Source organism: Papio anubis, chromosome 7 (assembly GCF_008728515.1).
Source record: "Papio anubis isolate 15944 chromosome 7, Panubis1.0, whole genome shotgun sequence".
Lineage (NCBI taxonomy): Eukaryota > Metazoa > Chordata > Mammalia > Primates > Cercopithecidae > Papio > Papio anubis.
This window is the reverse complement of record NC_044982.1, coordinates 1,312,921-1,329,924: the sequence shown is the minus strand read 5'-3', so window position 1 is coordinate 1,329,924 and position 17,004 is coordinate 1,312,921. Positions and strand designations below refer to the sequence as shown.

The 17,004-nt window shown below is 52.7% G+C and overlaps 1 protein-coding gene across 1 annotated transcript in view; it reads right to left on the bottom strand.

The window, feature by feature from the left end:
* LOC116275932 (transcription factor IIIB 90 kDa subunit-like) overlaps nucleotides 1-10,280 on the bottom strand; it is a 41,065-nt gene extending 30,785 nt beyond the window's left edge. The window contains exon 1 of the mRNA XM_031669027.1: nucleotides 9,423-10,280. Coding sequence (XP_031524887.1) covers nucleotides 9,423-9,606 — 184 coding nt within the window. The 5' untranslated portion in view covers nucleotides 9,607-10,280. The remainder of the gene's footprint in view (nucleotides 1-9,422) is intronic.
* Between the last annotated feature and the right edge of the window lie 6,724 nt (nucleotides 10,281-17,004).

The following is a 17,004-nucleotide window of genomic DNA, read 5'->3' as shown; positions in this document are numbered from 1 at the left end:
AACAGGGGACGCCGTGCAGCCTCCAATATAGCCACGTTTCCCTGCCTAGGAACAGTGGGCAGCAGGAGTGCTTCTAACAGAACAAGGCCACAGTGAGATGACACACTAAATTACAGACATGATTTCGATTCTGGTTGTGTTTCACGCAATCTCTTCACTCCTTGACCCATGCCCAACAGCTTGCACCACAACACATTGCAAAGCTGCGTGCGTTCACAGCTCCACACTCCACCTGCCACCTCTGCCCTCCCTCCTCCCTCACTCTTTCCTGCACCCTCCAGCCTCCTGTCCCCTCCTCACACCCCAGGACCTCTATTTCCTGTCCCGGTGTTGTTCTCCCTGTACCCCAACACCACGGTCACCCTCCCTGGGGCCATGCTGTTGCACCTGTCTGGGAGCGCCTCCTGGCTTCTGCTTCCCCCACACCCTAGTACGTGCACACTTGCAGGCACACGCACAGGACACATGCGGACAGTGTGAAACCTCAGAACACTAACCCACAGGGAGGGTGAAAGAGGAAAGTGCCACCTCTGGCTGAAACCGCTATGATGCCTTCTACTTCTAAAAACATTTGATATTTTTCATAGTGCATTTCTATAACAAAAAACATGTGCTAGCTCCTGTTAGCTGGAACTAACGTGTGGAAGGGGCCAGGTCTTGTGGGGCCTGGCTGAGACTGCCCTCCTGTGGACAGCAGGCGAGGACCTGCGGTTCCACCAGAGCCAGAAGAGGGCCAGAGGCTGCAGGGGCACCTCTGAGCTCTGACAAAGCCAGCAACACCCCATACCGTGCACCAGACAGAAAGGCGGGCCAGGGGCCCTCCATGTCCTGAAAGATCCAGCACAGCACTGTCGTCCATTTCACTCCAGGATGCTTCCAACATGGGAAAGCAATAACCTTTAATACTCACATGCTCATTTAACTTAACGGGGTGAGCTCAGTTTCAGGAGAACTGCTTGAACCCAGGAGACGGAGGTTGCAGTGAGCCAAGACTCCGTCCAAAAAAAAAACAAATTTAACTGAAGGTTTTCTGTTGCTGCTGTGAAACTTCCTTTTCTTAAGAGACAGGGTCTGGCCAGGCGTGGTGGCTCATGCCTATGATCCCAGACCTTTCCGAGGCCAAGGTGGGCAGATCACCTGAGGTCAGGAGTTTGAGACCAGCCTAGCCAACATGGCGAAACCCTGTCTCTACTAAAAACACAAAAATTAGCCAGGTGTGGTGGCGCATGCCTGTAATCCCAGCTACTTGGGAGGCTGAGGCAGGAAAATCGCTTGAACCTAGGAGGCGCAGGCTGCAGTGAGCTAAGATCGCACCGTTGCACTCCAGCCAGGGCAACAAGAGAGACACTGCATCTGAAAGAAAGGAAAGAAAAGGAAGGAAGGGAGGGAGGGAGTGAGGGAGGGAAGGGAAGGAAGGGAAGGAAGGGAAGGAAGGGAAGGAAGGGAAGGAAGGGAAGGAAGGAAGAAAGGAAGAAGGGAAGAAGGAAAGAAGGAAAGAAAAGAAAGAAGAAAAGGAAGAAAAGGAAGAAAAGGAAGGAAGGAAGGAAGGAAGGAAGGAAGGAAGGAAGGAAGGAAGGAAGGAAGGAAGGAAGGAAGGAAGGAAGGAAAGAAAGAAAAGAGAGAGGGTCTCACTCTGTCACCCAGGCTGAAGTGCAGGGGCACCATAGTGGCTCACTGCAGCCTCAACCTCTCGGGCTCAAGGAATCCTCCCACCTCAGCCTCTCAAACAGGTGGGGCCACAGGCCTGTGCCACCATGCCTAGCTAATGTTTTCTTTGTTTGTTCTTTTGGAGATGGAGTTTCGCTCCTGTCGTCCAGGCTGGAGAGAAATAGCACAATCTTGGCTCACTGCAACCTCCATCTCCCAGGTTCAAGCGATTCTCATGCTTCAGTCTCCCCAGTAGGTGGGATTACAGGCGCCCACCACCATGCCCAGCTAATTTTTGTATTTTAGGTTTTTGGGGTTTTTTTGCTTTGTTTTGTTTTTTTAGTTTTTGTAGAGACAGTTTCACTATGTTGCCCACGCTGGTCTCAAACTCTTGACCTCAAGTGATCCTCCCACCATAGTTTCCCAAAATCCTGGAATTACAAGCAGGGGCTACCACACCTGGCTGGAAACTTCTTTTTAAGGGGACACACCTGTAGGAGGCCTGGCTGGCTGGGCAGTAATGGATGGAGAGGAATTCAGGGGTCCCACAGCTGAATGCCCAAAGGAGGCTGGACCAGACCGAAGTGCATCCCTGAGTGCTGGGGATGGGGACCCGGGTACACAGGGCATGTGCCTACTGGTGGGGCTGGACGCAGCAGCATCAGACATCTGGGAGGAGCACTGACAAACAGGGTCGGGCACGACAGCCCACACCCCTTCCCAGGCCCACACCCCCTCCCCAAGCCCAGACCCCTTCCCAGGCCCAGACCCCCTTCCCCAGGCCACTGCTGAGGAGCCGGTTTTGTAGTGATTACAATTCGGTTACGAAAACAGGACGTGTGTCACGCTGCAGGCTAACTAGCGGCTTCCTCTCTCACCCAGATGCCAACGGGACAGAATCCACCCGTTTCCTGAGGGTAGGTACCTTCAGCCGCAATTTAGGGTTCTGAGGGTCACGGAGCAGAGGCAGAAGCCTGGAGCCTTCCACTCTCGGGACGAGAGCCGCACCAGGAGCCCAGGCCCATGCTCAGAGCCCCAGGCCACAGGAAGAGGCTGGCTGGCCACATCCTTCGCTGAGGCAAAGGGAGCTTCCCAGCAGGCAAGGGCAGCTCCGCCTCCTGTGCCCCTCTCCAGGGCCAGCGCCGGGTGACATGCAGCCATGTCACAAAGTAGGTTCGGCTGCATCAGGACCCCAAACAGAAAATAGCAGCACTCACGGACACCCCGGCTTCAAAGTTCTAACTGCGAAGCCACTGAAAGTTGTGATTATGGGAAATGCTCCCCACAACCACAAGTTCTGGTGACACTGAGGTGTGCTGCTCCTTGCGCAGGAGGACAAGGGACCCCCCGCAAGCAGGAGCCCGGGATGCCTGGTGTGGGGGCTCCCAGGTGCTCGAGTTCCTGCCTGCGGGGCAGGGGTGTGGGCGCCATTACCATCAGCTGCTGGCAGAGGGAAGCCTCAGGGCACACATAGCGCAGGACACTGACGTGGGCTCACAGGGAAGTCCCGCCTTGCCTCTGTGGAGCAGACGACCTCCTCAGGGCACTGCCAAGGCCCCAGGCCAACAGTCCCCAGCTCCACTGTCCGCCTGGCCCCTCCAGCCACACTGAGCCTGTCCTCAGACATCCACCTTCTCTCTGCACAGTCTCTGCTCGGGCAGCCCTGGAACGCTGGAGCACCAGTGTCGTTTCCCCCGCGGGGCCTGGCTTCCAAGGTCAGGACCCTCCTGGGACTGTCCTAAGGTCTCTGGTCACCTGCCCTGATGCCTTAGTTAAATATTCCAGAGTAAACTATGAGGCTGTGTCAGGCTTAGTTCTCAATGAATAGGCAAGACACCTAGGAAAGACAGTGGCCTTGGGACCTAGAAAATGACAGCTCAAAGAGAAAGCTCAGCTCTCAAGATGAAGATGGAGCAAGGGGCGGCCGAGGCCTACTTGTGTGCTAGGGAAACTGAGAAGCCACCAAGGTTTCCAGCCCCGTGTGATCACCACTGTGACGAGGGAGGGAGGATGCCAAGTGGGCACCTAGAGAGACTGCCTGGGAGACAGAGGGGCTGCCCAGAGCAACAGATGCCCTCTCTCCTTCCCACTCTTGGCCCAGGCACCGCCTGTGCCGGTCCCCAGGTGCTAAGAACACGCCGCCTCGCAGCACTTCCCCCAGGACCACCACAGTTGGTTGCTGGGCCTGCCCCTCCCTTGAGAGAGTGTGCCTGGGGGGCCACCTGACAGTGTTGGCTCTGAGCTTGTTCTGATAGCGCCCGGGTGACAGACTTCCAGCTCTGCACTGCTCCACATCACCGTCCTCCCCCAGCAGGGCACAGTAAGGGCAGTGCGCCATCACCAGGCCCGAATGCACTTAGCACTGTGCCTGCCCAGGAAACCCTGCGTCTGCTGCCATGACAACTTGCTTTTATTACTGTTGTTATCATCCCAACGGGCATCAAAGTCTTGGCAACTGTGACACAGCTGCAAACTCTGTGCCCAGCAGTCCTAGGAAGATACCCAGGGAGTATGAGCACGGAAGACGATGGGGAGGGCAGAACAGGATAGAAAACTCAATGAAACCCAAGCCAGTTCTTAGAAAAGATTAAAAAAAACTGATCAACTTCTAGCCAGAGAGACAAAGGGGAAAAAAGACACAAAACACCAACATCTAAAAGGAAAAAGGAGGCCACTGTGGACCCCGCAGGTATGAAAAGGATAAGGGAATGCTTCAAACAACTCTCTGGGCAAATTCAACCACTAAGTCAAGTGGACCAATTTCTCCAAACACAAGCGGCTGACTCACCCCAGATGAGACACAAAATCTCAAATACAACTAGAACCACAGTGATAAAAGAAGCCGAAACCACAGTGCAGAATCGTCTGAGAAAGAAACCTCTGGGACCAGATGGCTACACTGATGAATTCTACCAAATATTTCAGAAACAGAGAACACCAACTCTACATAATCTGTTCCAGAAAACAGAAGAGGAAACGTTTCCCAACCCATTCCATAAGGAGCAGGACCTTAATATCCAAGACAAGTACACTACAGGAAAAACTACAGGCCAATATCCCATGCAAGCATCAGCAGGAACCCTCAACAGAACATCCAGGGCTGAGCAAAGCGGTTCACGCCACTAATCCCAGCACTTTGGGAGGCCAAGGTGGGAAGATGCCTTGAGGCCAAAAGTTCGAGACCAGCCTGAGCAGCAAAGCAAGACCACATCTCTACAAAAAAAAGAAAAAAAAAAAAATTGGCGCTGGCTCACGCCTGTCATCCTAGTGAGAGGCCAAGGCAGGAGAATCACTTGAGCCCAGGAGTTCCAGATCAGCATGGTCAACATGGCAAAACCCCATCTCTACAAGAAAAATACAAAACTTAGCTGGGTATAGTGGTACGTGCCTGTAGTCCCAGCAACTCAGGAGGCTGAGCTGGGAGGGTCACTGGAGCCCAGGGGGTTACGACTGTAGTGAGCCATGACTATGGCACTCCAGCCAGGGTGACAGAGCAAGACCCTAGACCCTGTCTCCCTCACCAAAAAAAATGTTTTAAATTAGTTGGGCATGATGGTGCACGCCTGTAGTCCTAGCTACTCTGGAGTCTGAGGTGAAAGGATCTCTTGAACCCAGAAGTTCCAGGCTGCAGTGACCTGTGATCACACCACTGCACTCCAGTCTGGGCAACAGTGAGACTTTGTCTCAAAAAAAAAGAAAAAAAAAAAAAAGGCCAGGCGCAGTGGCTTTTGCATCTGTAACCTGTTACTGGGAGGCCATGAGGACCACCTGAGATCAGGACTTGAGACCAGTCAGCCAACATGGTGAAAACCTCTGCCTCTATTGAAGCAAATACAAAGCCACAGCCAGGTATGTGGGAGGTAGCCCTGTAATCCCAGCTGCCTGTGGAGGCTGAGGCAGCGAGAATCGCTTGAACCCAGGACAGAGATCGCAGTGCTTCCAGATCGTGCACCCACTGCACTCCAGCCTGGGCAACAGATGACACTCCATCTCAAAAAACAAAACAACAACAAACCTAAGGAGGGCCAGTAACCTTAGGGGCCAGGTGTGGTGGCTCACACCTGTAATCCCAGCACTTTGGGAGGCCGAGGTGGGTGGATCACCTGGCCAACATGGCAAAACCCCATCTCTACTAAAAATACAAAAACTTAGCTAGGTGTGGTGGTGGGCACCTGTAATCCCAGTTACTTGGGAGGCTCAGGCAGGAGAATTGCTTGAACCCGGGAGGCGGAGGTTGCAGTGAGCCGAGATCGCGCCATTGCACGCCAGCCTGGGCAACAAGAGCAAGTCACCGTCTCAAAAAGAAAAAAAAGAAAAAAAAGTCTTAGAACAAGTAAGTTTAGCAAAGCCATAGGAAACAGGATAACACACATAAATCAACCATATTTCTATAAACAAGCAATGAAGAGTTGAAAACTAAATTTTAAAAAATACCACTTACAATAACACCTAATAGATCTTAGGTACACATCTAAAAAACGTCCAGAGGGCCGGGCATGGCAGCTCATGCCTGTAATCTCAGCACTTTGAGAGGCTGAAGTGGGCGGATCACTTGAGGTCAGGAGTTCAAGACCAACCTGGCCAACATGGTGAAACACTGTCTCTACTAAAAATACAAAAATTAGCCAGTCGTGGTGGTGTGCACCTGTAATCCCAGCTACTCGGGAGGCTGAGGCACGGGAATCACTTGAAACCAAGAGGTGGAGGTTGCTGTGAGCTGAGGTCGCACCACTGCACTCCAGCCTGGGTGACAGAGCGAGACTCCATCTCAAAAAAAAAGCCCAGAAGCTGTATGCTGAAAACTACCCAATACTGATAGACTATATCAAAGAAAACCTAAATGAATGTAGACATACACTGTGTTCACGGACTACAAGATTCAACATAGAAAAACTGTTGGCCAGGCGCAGTGGCTCCCACCTGTAATCCTAGCACTTTGGGAGGCCGAGGTGGGGGGATCACGAGGTCAGGAGTTCGAGACCAGCCTGGCCAATATGGTGAAAACCCGTCTCTACTAAAAAATATACAAAAATTAGCTGGGCGTGATGGCACGCGCCTGTAGTCCCAGCTACTCAGAAGGCTGAGGCAGCAGAATCACTTGAACTCGGGAGGCGGAGGGTGCAGTGAGCTGAGATCGTACCACTGCACTCCAGCCTGGGTGACAGAGTGAAACTCCATCTCAAAAAGAAAGAAAGAAGCCGGGCGCGGTGGCTCAAGCCTGTAATCCCAGCACTTTGGGAGGCCGAGACGGGTGGATCACGAGGTCAGGAGATCGAGACCATCCTGGCTAACACGGTGAAACCCCGTCTCTACCAAAAAATACAAAAAACTAGCCGGGTGAGTTGGCGGACGCCTGTAGTCCCAGCTACTCGGGAGGCTGAGGCGGGAGAATGGCGTAAACTCGGGAGGCGGAGCTTGCAGTGAGCTGAGATCCGGCCACTGCACTCCAGCCGGGGCGATAGAGCAAGACTCCGTCTCAAAAAAAAAAACAAAAAACAAAAAGAAAGAAAGAAAGAAAAACCGTCAGATCTCCCTAAATTTATCGAAAGGTTTAATGCGATTCCAATGAAAACCCCACCAGGACTTTTGTACAGGTTGAACATCCCAAATCCAAAAATCTGAGATTATAAATGCTCCAAAACATGAAACTTTTTGAGCATCAACACAATGCTCAAAGGAAATGCTCACTGGAGCATCTCAGATTTCAGATTTTTGGATTAGAGATGCTCAACTAGTAATTACAATGCAGATATTCCAAAATCAGAAAAATCCAGTATCCAAAACACTTCTGGTCCCAAGCATTTCAGATAATAATATGTGACCTACAGATACAAACTTACTCTAAAATTAAAAAGGGAAAGGGAAATTAATAGCTACAACTTTGAAAAGGAAGAACAAAGGTTGGGGGACTCACAATATCTGATTTCAGGACAATATAAAAGGTACAGTAAAAAATTGTGATGCTGACAAAGGAAACAGCACCTGATCAACAGGGCAGGACACAAGGCCCAGAGGCAGACCTGCACGGACGGGGCCCAGTGAGCACAGCTGAGGGAGCAAAGGCCTTCAGTGGACAAAGGGCAGTCTTTCAAAAAACGGTGTTGAAACAACGGGACCTCCACATAAACAACGAGCCTCAACCTACGAAGCACACCTTATACAAAACTTAGGTCAAGATGGACCACATTTAGGCCAGGCATAGTGGCTCATGCCTGTAATCCCAGCACTTTGGGAGGCCAAGGCAGGCAGATCACTTGAGGTCAGGCGTTCAAGACCAGCCTGACGAACATGGTGAAACCCTGTCTCTACTACAAATACAAAAATTAGCCAAGTGAGGTGGCGCACGCCTGTAATCCCAGGTACTTGGGAGGCTGAGGCACGACAATCATTTGAACCTGGGAGGCAAAGGTTGCAGTGAGCCGAGATTGTGCCACTGCACTCCAGCCTGGGCCACAGAGTGAGATTCTGTCTCAAACAAACAAAAAAGTGAAAACTTCTGCTTTGAAAAATCACATATACAACAAAGGGCTTGTAACTACGATCCACAAAGAACTCTCAAAACTCAACAATAAGAAAATAACCCAAACAAAAAATGAGAGTCAGGGTGTGGTGGCTCACGCCTGTAATCCCAGCAGTTTGGGAGGCCAAGGCTTGAGTATCACTTGAGCCCAGGAGTTTGAGACCAGCTTGGGCAACATAGAAACCTTGTCTCTACTAAAAATAAAATTTAAAAAAATTACACATCGTGGTGGCATGCACCTGTAGTCTCAGCTACTTAGGAGGTTGAGGCAGGAGAACTGCCTGAGCCTAGGAGTTCAAGGCTGCAGTGAGCCATGACTGGGCCATCGTACACCAGCCTAGGCCACAGAGTGAGATCCTGTCTCAAGATAAATGAAAAATAAGACTTGAGCACACGTTTCAATAAAGAGGATTCGGGCATGGCAAATAAGCATCCTAATGAGGTAGAACATCACCAGCCAGTAGGGAAATACAGAGCACCACTCTGATGAGATGCCACACACCTGTTAGAACAACCAAAATAAAAACCTCGACAACACCAAGTGCTGATGAAGATATGGAGCAACTGGCGAGAATGCATAACGGCACAGCCACATCACAAAACAGTTCATGACAGTTTCCCATAGAGTTAAACATATAGCTAACTTCCCCAAAGAAATGAAAACGTATGTTCACACAGAGAGTTGCACATGAATCGTTTCAGCAGCTCTATTCACAACCACCTGAAATTAGCCACAGTCCAGCTCCTTCCACAGACTGGGGTCCATCCCCAGCTCACAATACTGCTCATCCCTGACACGTCCCCTCCCAGGCCTGCAGCAGCCTGAGTGGCCCTAGGACATCCGCCCGGGAACCGCCAAAGCCAAGGGCAGCAGCAATCGGATGCTAAGTACCAGACATTGCTGAAAACAAAACTGCAGGCACAGAGACTGACAGTGAGGGACAGCTTGAGGGGCCTTCTGGGCTCCCCAGGCTGTCCTCAATCCTCCCTGTGCTGGCTGCCCTGGCCCACGCGTGTGTCGAGGAAGTCCACACGCGCCACGGGGGTCCATACTCGCGCCAAGGGGGTCCACACGAGCGCCAAGAGGATCTACATTCGCACCAAGAGGATCCACACTCGCGCCAAGACGGCGCAGAACCGTGCGCCCCGACAGAGCGGGCGGTACCGAGGCGCGGGTCCGGGCCGCGCCGCCACCGCCTCCAGCCCGCCTAAGCCGCATCGGGAAGTCCGCGCAGCGCCAGCCCGCGGGACTCACCGTCCAGGGACACGAACTGGCCCACGGCCGAGGAGCCGCCGCCACTGCTCTCCACGAACTGCACCTCGGACACGATGATGTTGTCCTCCAGCACTGAGCCGCAGGCGGTGCACACCGCGTCCCCGCGCGCCGCGTCCAGCTCGATGTCCGTGCCGCCGCAACCGCGGCACACGCGGCCCGTCATGCCGGCGAACGCGTGGGCAGGGCCCGGAGCCTCCCAAGCCTCCCAAGCCGCCCGAGCCTCTGGAGCAGCCCGCGCCGCCCGCCCAGGCCCAGCCGCCCGCCCAGGCCCAGTCGCCCAGGCCTCGCCGCTCTCGCGAGGCCCCGCGCCCGCCGATTGGCAGCCACAGATTCGCCGCGCGCGCCGGGGCCGCGCCGCCCGTAACGGCCGCGCCCGCGGGACTGGGACAGGCACCGGGACCACAGCGGGGACGCGAGGACTGGAGCCGCGACCTCCCGGCCCGGCGCGGCCCTGGTCTTCCCACAGTGAGCGAGCTGGCCTCCCGTGCGGCGCGCCGGCGTAGGAGGGGCGGCCCGCGGGGGCGGGGCTTCGGCGGAACGGAGCCGGAGGCGGGGCCTCTCGGTGAGGGCAGCCGAGAACTGGCGCTTCGGGGCGGGGCCACGGCGGTGAGCACCGCCCGGGACAGGAGCTGGGGGCGGGGCCTCAGTGGCGGGCGACGCCGGGGATTAGAGCTGTGGGCGGGGCCTCGCAGTGAGTGCGGCCAGGGACGGGACCAGAGGCTGGCGACTGGACCTAAGGCAGTGGGCGGGCCCTTGGCGATGAGCACAGTCGGGGACTAAAGCTGGACGCGGGGCAGGGGAGGGTCCTCCTCGCATAGTGAGCGCGGTCTCAAGCGGCGAGCGAGGCCTGAGGACTCGGAACCGGGGTCGGGGCTGAGGGTGGCGGGCGAGGCCTCAAGTACAGAGACTCGGCCTGCGAAGGGAACTGGAACTGTGGGCGGGGAAGGGGGCGGAGCCTGGGTCTCGACCCGAACTGTGAGCCGGGCCTGAGGCAAGGGGCCGAGCGTGGTGGGCGGGGCCTTGGCTCCTGAGGGCGATCTAGGACCCAACCCGGCGCTCTGGGAGTGGTGGGCGGGGCCAGGACAGCTGCGCTGGGGGGCCTGGCCGCGCAGGCGGAGACACCCGCCCCGGGCCACCCTGCCCCGCCCTCCGCATTTGCGGCGGCCGCCCCTCTGCTCGCCCTGGTTCTGGAGCTTCCCCGTGCGCCCCGCTATTCCCCGTTTTCTGTTTCCTAAAATTCCCACTTTCTAGCAGTCGTTCGTGGCCACCTGTGGTTTCCCGTGAGTCACCTCGCTGTGCCCCCTGCCCAGAGTGGGAACCCTGGCTGCGCACGCCCTCAAATATCTGCAGATGCGGTTCATAATCGCCATAGGGCCCGTGACATACCCAGGAATAAGTCTAAAAAGAAATGCGCGACCTGGCGCGGTGGCTCACGCCTGTAATGCCAGCACTTTGCGGGCGGATCACGTGAGGTGAGGAGTTCGAGACCAGCCTGGCCAACATAGCGAAACCCCGTCTCCACTAAAAATGCAAAAAAATTAGCCGTGCTTAGTGGTGGGCGCCTGTAATCCCGGCTACTCGGGAGACTGAGACAGGAGAATCGCTTGAACCTGAGAGGTGGAGGTTGCAGTGAGCCGAGATCGCGTCATTGCACTCCAGTCTGGGTGACGGGACAAGAGTGAAACTCCGTCTCAGAAAAAAAAAAAGAAAAAGGGAAATGCGCAAGATCCCACCCCCCACTTCCCACCCTTTTTTTTTTTTTTTTTTTTTGAGACGGAGTCTTTACTCTGTCGCCTAGGCTGGAGTGCAGTGGCGAGATATCGGCCAACTGCAACCTCTGCCTCCCAGGTTCAAGCGATTCTCCTCTCTCAGCCTCCTGGGGGAGTAGCTGGGATTACAGGCACCTGCCACCACGCCCGGCTAATTTTTGTATTTTTAGTAGAAATGGGATTTTGCTATGCTACTCAGGCAGGTCTCGAACTCCTGACATAAAGTGATTCGGCCACCCAAAGTGCTGGGATTACAGGCGTAAGCCACTGCACCCAGCCAAAATCCCATTTTTTAAAACTCTAATCTAAACCTTGACTGTAGGACCTAAAAGGAGTTCAAACTAAATTTAAAAAATAAACTACCCCATTCCTACGTGGAAGCAAAGTTGTAAATACATAAATTATTTACAAGTCGGTGTGTAAAATGATGTAATCCCAATCAAAATGCCAACAGGGTTTGGCACGCCTGTGCGTGCCTGCAATCCCAACACTGTGGGAGGCCGAGGAGGGAGGCTTGCTTGAGCCCCGAGGAGAAAGCTGCTAGTGAGTGGTGCACTCCAGCCTGGGCCACAGAGGGAGACCTTGTCTCTTACAAAAAAAAAAAAAAAAAAAAAGTCAGCTGGGCGCGGTGACTCACACCTGTAATCCCAGCACTTTAGGAGGTGAAGGCAGGCAGACCACCTGAGGTCAGGACTTCGAGACTAGCCTGGCCAACATGGTGAAACTCCCTCTTTACAAAAATTAGGCCAGGCGAGGTGGCTCCTGCCTGTAATCAGAGCACTTTGGGAGGCCGAGGCAGGCGGATAATTTGAAGTCAGGAGTTCGAGACCAGCCTGGCCAACACGGCAAAACCCTGTCTCTACTAAAAGTACAAAAATTGGCAGGGCGCCATGGCTCATGCCTGTAATCCCAGCACTTTGGGAGGCTGAAGCGGGTGAATCACGAGGTCGGGAGTTCGAGACCAGCCTGGCCAACATGGTGAAACCCTGTCTCTACTGAAAATACAAAAATTAGCTGGGTGTAGTGGCACATGCCTGCAATCCCAGCTACTTGGAAGGCTACGGTAGGAGAATCGCTTGAACCCAGGAGGCAGAGGTTGCAGTGAGCCAAGATTGCACCACTGCACCCAGCCTGGGCGACAGAGTGAGCCTGCATCTTAAACAAAAAACAAAAAAACACAATTACCAGCCGAGTGTAGTGGTGTATGCCTGTAATCCCAGCTACTGTGGAGGCTGAGGCAGGAGAATGCTTGAACTTGGGAGGCAGAGGTTGCAGTGAGCTGAGATCGTGCCACCGCACTCCAGCCTAGGCAAGACGGCAAGAGTCCATCTCAAAAAAAAAAAAAAGAACAGAACCAAACAGCAAATATGTGAAAATGATACACTTTGGTGTGGCTGAGATCCTTGGGTCTTTTTCTCTCTACTTTTAGGTATGCTTGAAAAATCTTACTAAAATACATACAAAAATTAGCCAGGTATGGTGGCAGGCCCCTGTAGTCCCAGCTACTCGGGAGGCTGAGGCAGGAGAATTGCTTGAACCCAGGAGGTGGGGATTGCAGTGAGCTGAGATCGCACCACTGCACTCCAGCCTGAGCGACAGAGTGAGACTCTGTCTCAAAAATAAAAAAAGAAAAAAAAACTTACTAAAATATATATATATATATATACACACATATATATAAAGAAAACCGGCCGGGCACATGGCTCATGCCTGTAATCCCAGCACTTTGGGAGGCCGAACTCTCACTTGAGGTTGAGAGTTCGAGACCAGCCTGACCAACATGAAGAAACCTCATCTCTACTAAAAATACAAAAATTAGCCGGGCGTGGTGGCGCATGCCTGTAATCCTGGCTGCTCGGGAGGCTGAGGCAAGAGTATCACTTGAATCTGGGAGGCAGAGGTTTTGGTGAGCTGAGATCATGCCATTGCACTCCAGCTCGGGCAACAAGAGCAAAACTCCATCTCAAAAAAAAAGAAAAAAAGAAAAGCCACTAGTTTAGGCCTTTTGGAGCAGAGAAATTCTTCTGGCTTGAGTCTCCAAGGTGGTTTTGCATGCTCCCATGACCCATCCAAGCAGTGGGGGTGATGGGGTTGGCACTGGCCACTTTGGGAGGGCAAGAAGGCGTCACCCTGAGGAGTGGGTTCAGATGCCAGCATCACTCATCCCCATGACAGATATTTGCTGGAATTTTAGAATATTCTTTTCTATTTGATTCCAGTAGTCTTGTGGTTTTGTTTTTACTGTTAGCTCTGAATACTACTTGGAATTTGGTTTTAGAAACAGTGTGAGGTCTGGATTCAATTTACCCATTTCCTCGTATACACGGAAATCCCAACCTTACTGAGGAGTCTATCTTTTTTCCTCACTGATTTGAGATCTGCCCCCGACTTGGCTCTGTTCTTTTAGTTTGGGGTGTTGTTTGTTTTGTTTTATCTTGGAGGTTCTCTGGCATTGCTGGAACACAGCCCCTGAGCCTGTCAGAATCAGTTCTCCTCCCTTCCTGCCCAAAGGTAACCATTACCCAGCTTTGGATGGTCATCAGTGCCAAACAGATTTTATACTATCCATATACAATGTACACTATTGTTTTGCATGTTTGAAAACTATACATAAATGACCTCATACCTAACCTTCTACCATGTGCTTTGAGCCACACACCTGGCCTGCAAGGCCTTCTGTGACTCACCTCCCCTCTTGGCCACCACACTGTCTTTGTAAGAGGCAAGTCACTGCTTCCTGCCACACTCAGGGGCGTAGAAAGCTGCACTCCTGGAGAGAGGGTTTGGGAACGCACTGAGAAGCATCACCAGCCACACACCTTACCCACCCAGAGAAACACACGTGGTTGGTGGTGGTTGTTGGTTGGACTTGCGATCGCCAGCACTAGGAGCTCTGCAGACTTCTGAGAGGGGAAGCCAGCACCAGCATGCCGCACGCAGCCAGAAGGAGATGGTCCTGGAGATGGAGAAGGGTCTGGGGAGCATACACTGCCTGCTCCAGTGCAAGAGAATGTTTTAGTTTTGTTTTGTTTTTGAGACGGAGTCTCACATTGTTTTCCGGGCTGGAGTGCAGTGGCGCGATCTTGGCTCACTGCAATCTTCTCCTCCCAGGTTCAAGCGATTCTCCTGCCTCAGCCTCCCAAGTAGCTGGGATTACAGGTGCCTGCCCCCATGCCCAGAAAATTTTTTGTATTTTTAGTAGAGACAGGGTTTCATTATGTTGATCAGACTGGTCTCGAACTCCTGACCTCAGGTGATCCACCTGCCTTGGCCTCCCAAAGTGCTGGGATTACAAACACGAGCCACCACGTCCGGGCTTTTTTGTTGTTGTTTTTGAGATAGAGCCTTCATCTGTTGCCCAGACTGGAGTGCAATGGCGCGATCTCGGCTCACTGCAACCTCCACCTCCCAGGTTCAAGCGATTCTCCTGCCTTAGCTTCCCGAGTAGCTGGGATTACAGGCATGCACCACCACGCCTGGCTAATTTTGTATTTTTAGTAGAGATGGGGTTTCGCCATGTTGGCCAGGCTGGTCTGGAACTCCTGACCTCGTGATCCACCTGCCTCGGCCTCCCAAAGTGCGGGGATTACAGGCATGAGCCACCGCACCCGGCCTTGCCACACACTTTTAAAGAACCAGACTCACAAGAAGTCTGTCAGGACAGCACCAAGGGGATGGTGTTGAGCTATTCATGAAGGACCCACTCTTGTGATCCAATCCCCTCCCACCAGCCCCACCTCCCACACTGGAGATTACAGTTCCACATGAGATTTGGTTGAGGAAACAGATCCAAGCCATATCAGGTGGACTTTTTCAGCAGAGATGATGGAAGTGAGAAGATGATGGAATGATGTCTTGAAGGTGCTGAAGAAAAACAGCACCAAACTAAATTCTGTGTTGGGTGTGGGCAGTGTAGGCCCCTCCTCTGGCCTTCTCCCCATCCAGCTGCTGAACGTGGTGGCAGGTGCCTGTAATCCCAGCTACTTGGGAGGCTGAGGCAGGAGAATGGCGTGAACCCGGGAGGAGGAGCTTGAGCCGAGATTGTGCCACTGCACTCCTGCCTGGGCAACAGGGTGAGACTATGTCTCAAAAAAAAATAAATAAATAAAAGAAATTAGGCCAGGCGTGGTTGCTCATGGCCAGCTCAGTGCCGGTAAACCCAGCACTTTGGGAGGCTGAGGTGGGCACATCACGAAGTCAGGAGTTCCAGACTAGCCTGACCAACATGGTGAAACTCCATCCCTACTAAAAATACAAAAATTAGGCCAGTCGCAGTTGCTCATGCCTGTAATCCCAGCACTTTGGGAGGCTGTGGTGGGCGGATCACGGAGTCAAGAGTTTCAGACCAGCCTGGCCAACATGGTGAAACCCCGTCTCTCTAAAAATACAAAAATTAGCCGGGCATGGTGGTACGGACCTGTAATTACAGCTACTCGGGAGGCTGAGGCAGGAGAATGGCTTGAACCCGGGAGGCGGAGGTTGTAGTGAGCTGAGATCACGCCCCTGCACTCCAGCCTGGGTGACAGAGTGAGACTCCATCTCAAAAACAAACAAAAAAAAAGTGTGCGGCACCACCACCAGATGTGGTGGCTCACACCTGTAATTCCAGCACTTTGGGAGGCCAAGGCTGGAGTGCAGTGGCGCAATCTTGGCTCACTGCAAGCTCCGCCTCCTGGGTTCACACCATTCTCCTGCCTCAGCCTCCCAACTAGCTGGGATTACAGGCGCCCGCCACCACACCTGGCTAATTTTTTTTTTTTTAATTTTTATTTTTAGTAGAGATGAGGTTTCACTGTGTCAGCCAGGATGGTCTCGATCTCCTGACCTCGTGATCCACCCGCCTCGACCTCCCAAAGTGCTGGGATTACAGGCACCCGCCACCACGCCCAGCTAATTTTGTTTTTGTTTTTAGTAGAGACGGGGTTTCACCATGTTAGCCAGGATGATCTCGATCTCCTGACCTCGTGATCCTCCTGTCTTGGCCTCCCAAAGTGCTAGGATGACAGGCGTGAGCCACCACGCCCAGCCCAGTTCTGGAATTTTTATATGATTCTTTTTCTACAGATTCCAATTTTCTGATTAAATTCTCCATCTTAATTTTTCTTGAACATATTGATCACGTTTTAAGGTACATACTACTAATTCATTATTATTATTATTTCTGAGACAGAGTCTCACTCTGTTGCTCAGGCTGGAGCGCAGTGGTGAGATCTCGGCTCACTGTAACCTCTGCCTCCCAGGTTCAAGTGATTCTCCTGCCTCAGCCTGCTGAGTAGCTGGGACTACAGGCGCGCCACCACACCAGCTAATTTTTTTGTATTTTTAGTAGAGATGGGGGTTTCACTGTGTTAGCCAGGATGGTCTCGATCTCCTGACCTTGTGATCCTCCCACCTTGGCCTCCCAAAGTTCTGGGAATACAGGCGTGAGCCACCATGCCCGGCCTGTACTAGTAATTTCAATACTTGGCAACCTATGGATTTATGTCTGTTGTTTATTCTTGGTTTATATGATCCTGTTTCCTGGCACACCTGGTAATTTTAGAATAAATGATCATTGTGACTAAAAGCTGTAGAGGTTCTAGGGAATATTCTTGTTACCCAAGGAACATTTATTTTTCTCTTTTTTTTTTTTGAGACAGAGTCTCACTCTGTCACCCAGGCTGGAGTGCAGTGGCATGATCTCAGCTCACTGCAACCTCTGCCTCCCAGGTTCAAGCAATTCTCCTATCTCAGCTTCCCGAGTAGCTGGGATTACAGATGCACACAACATTTCTTTTTCTTTTTCTTTTTTT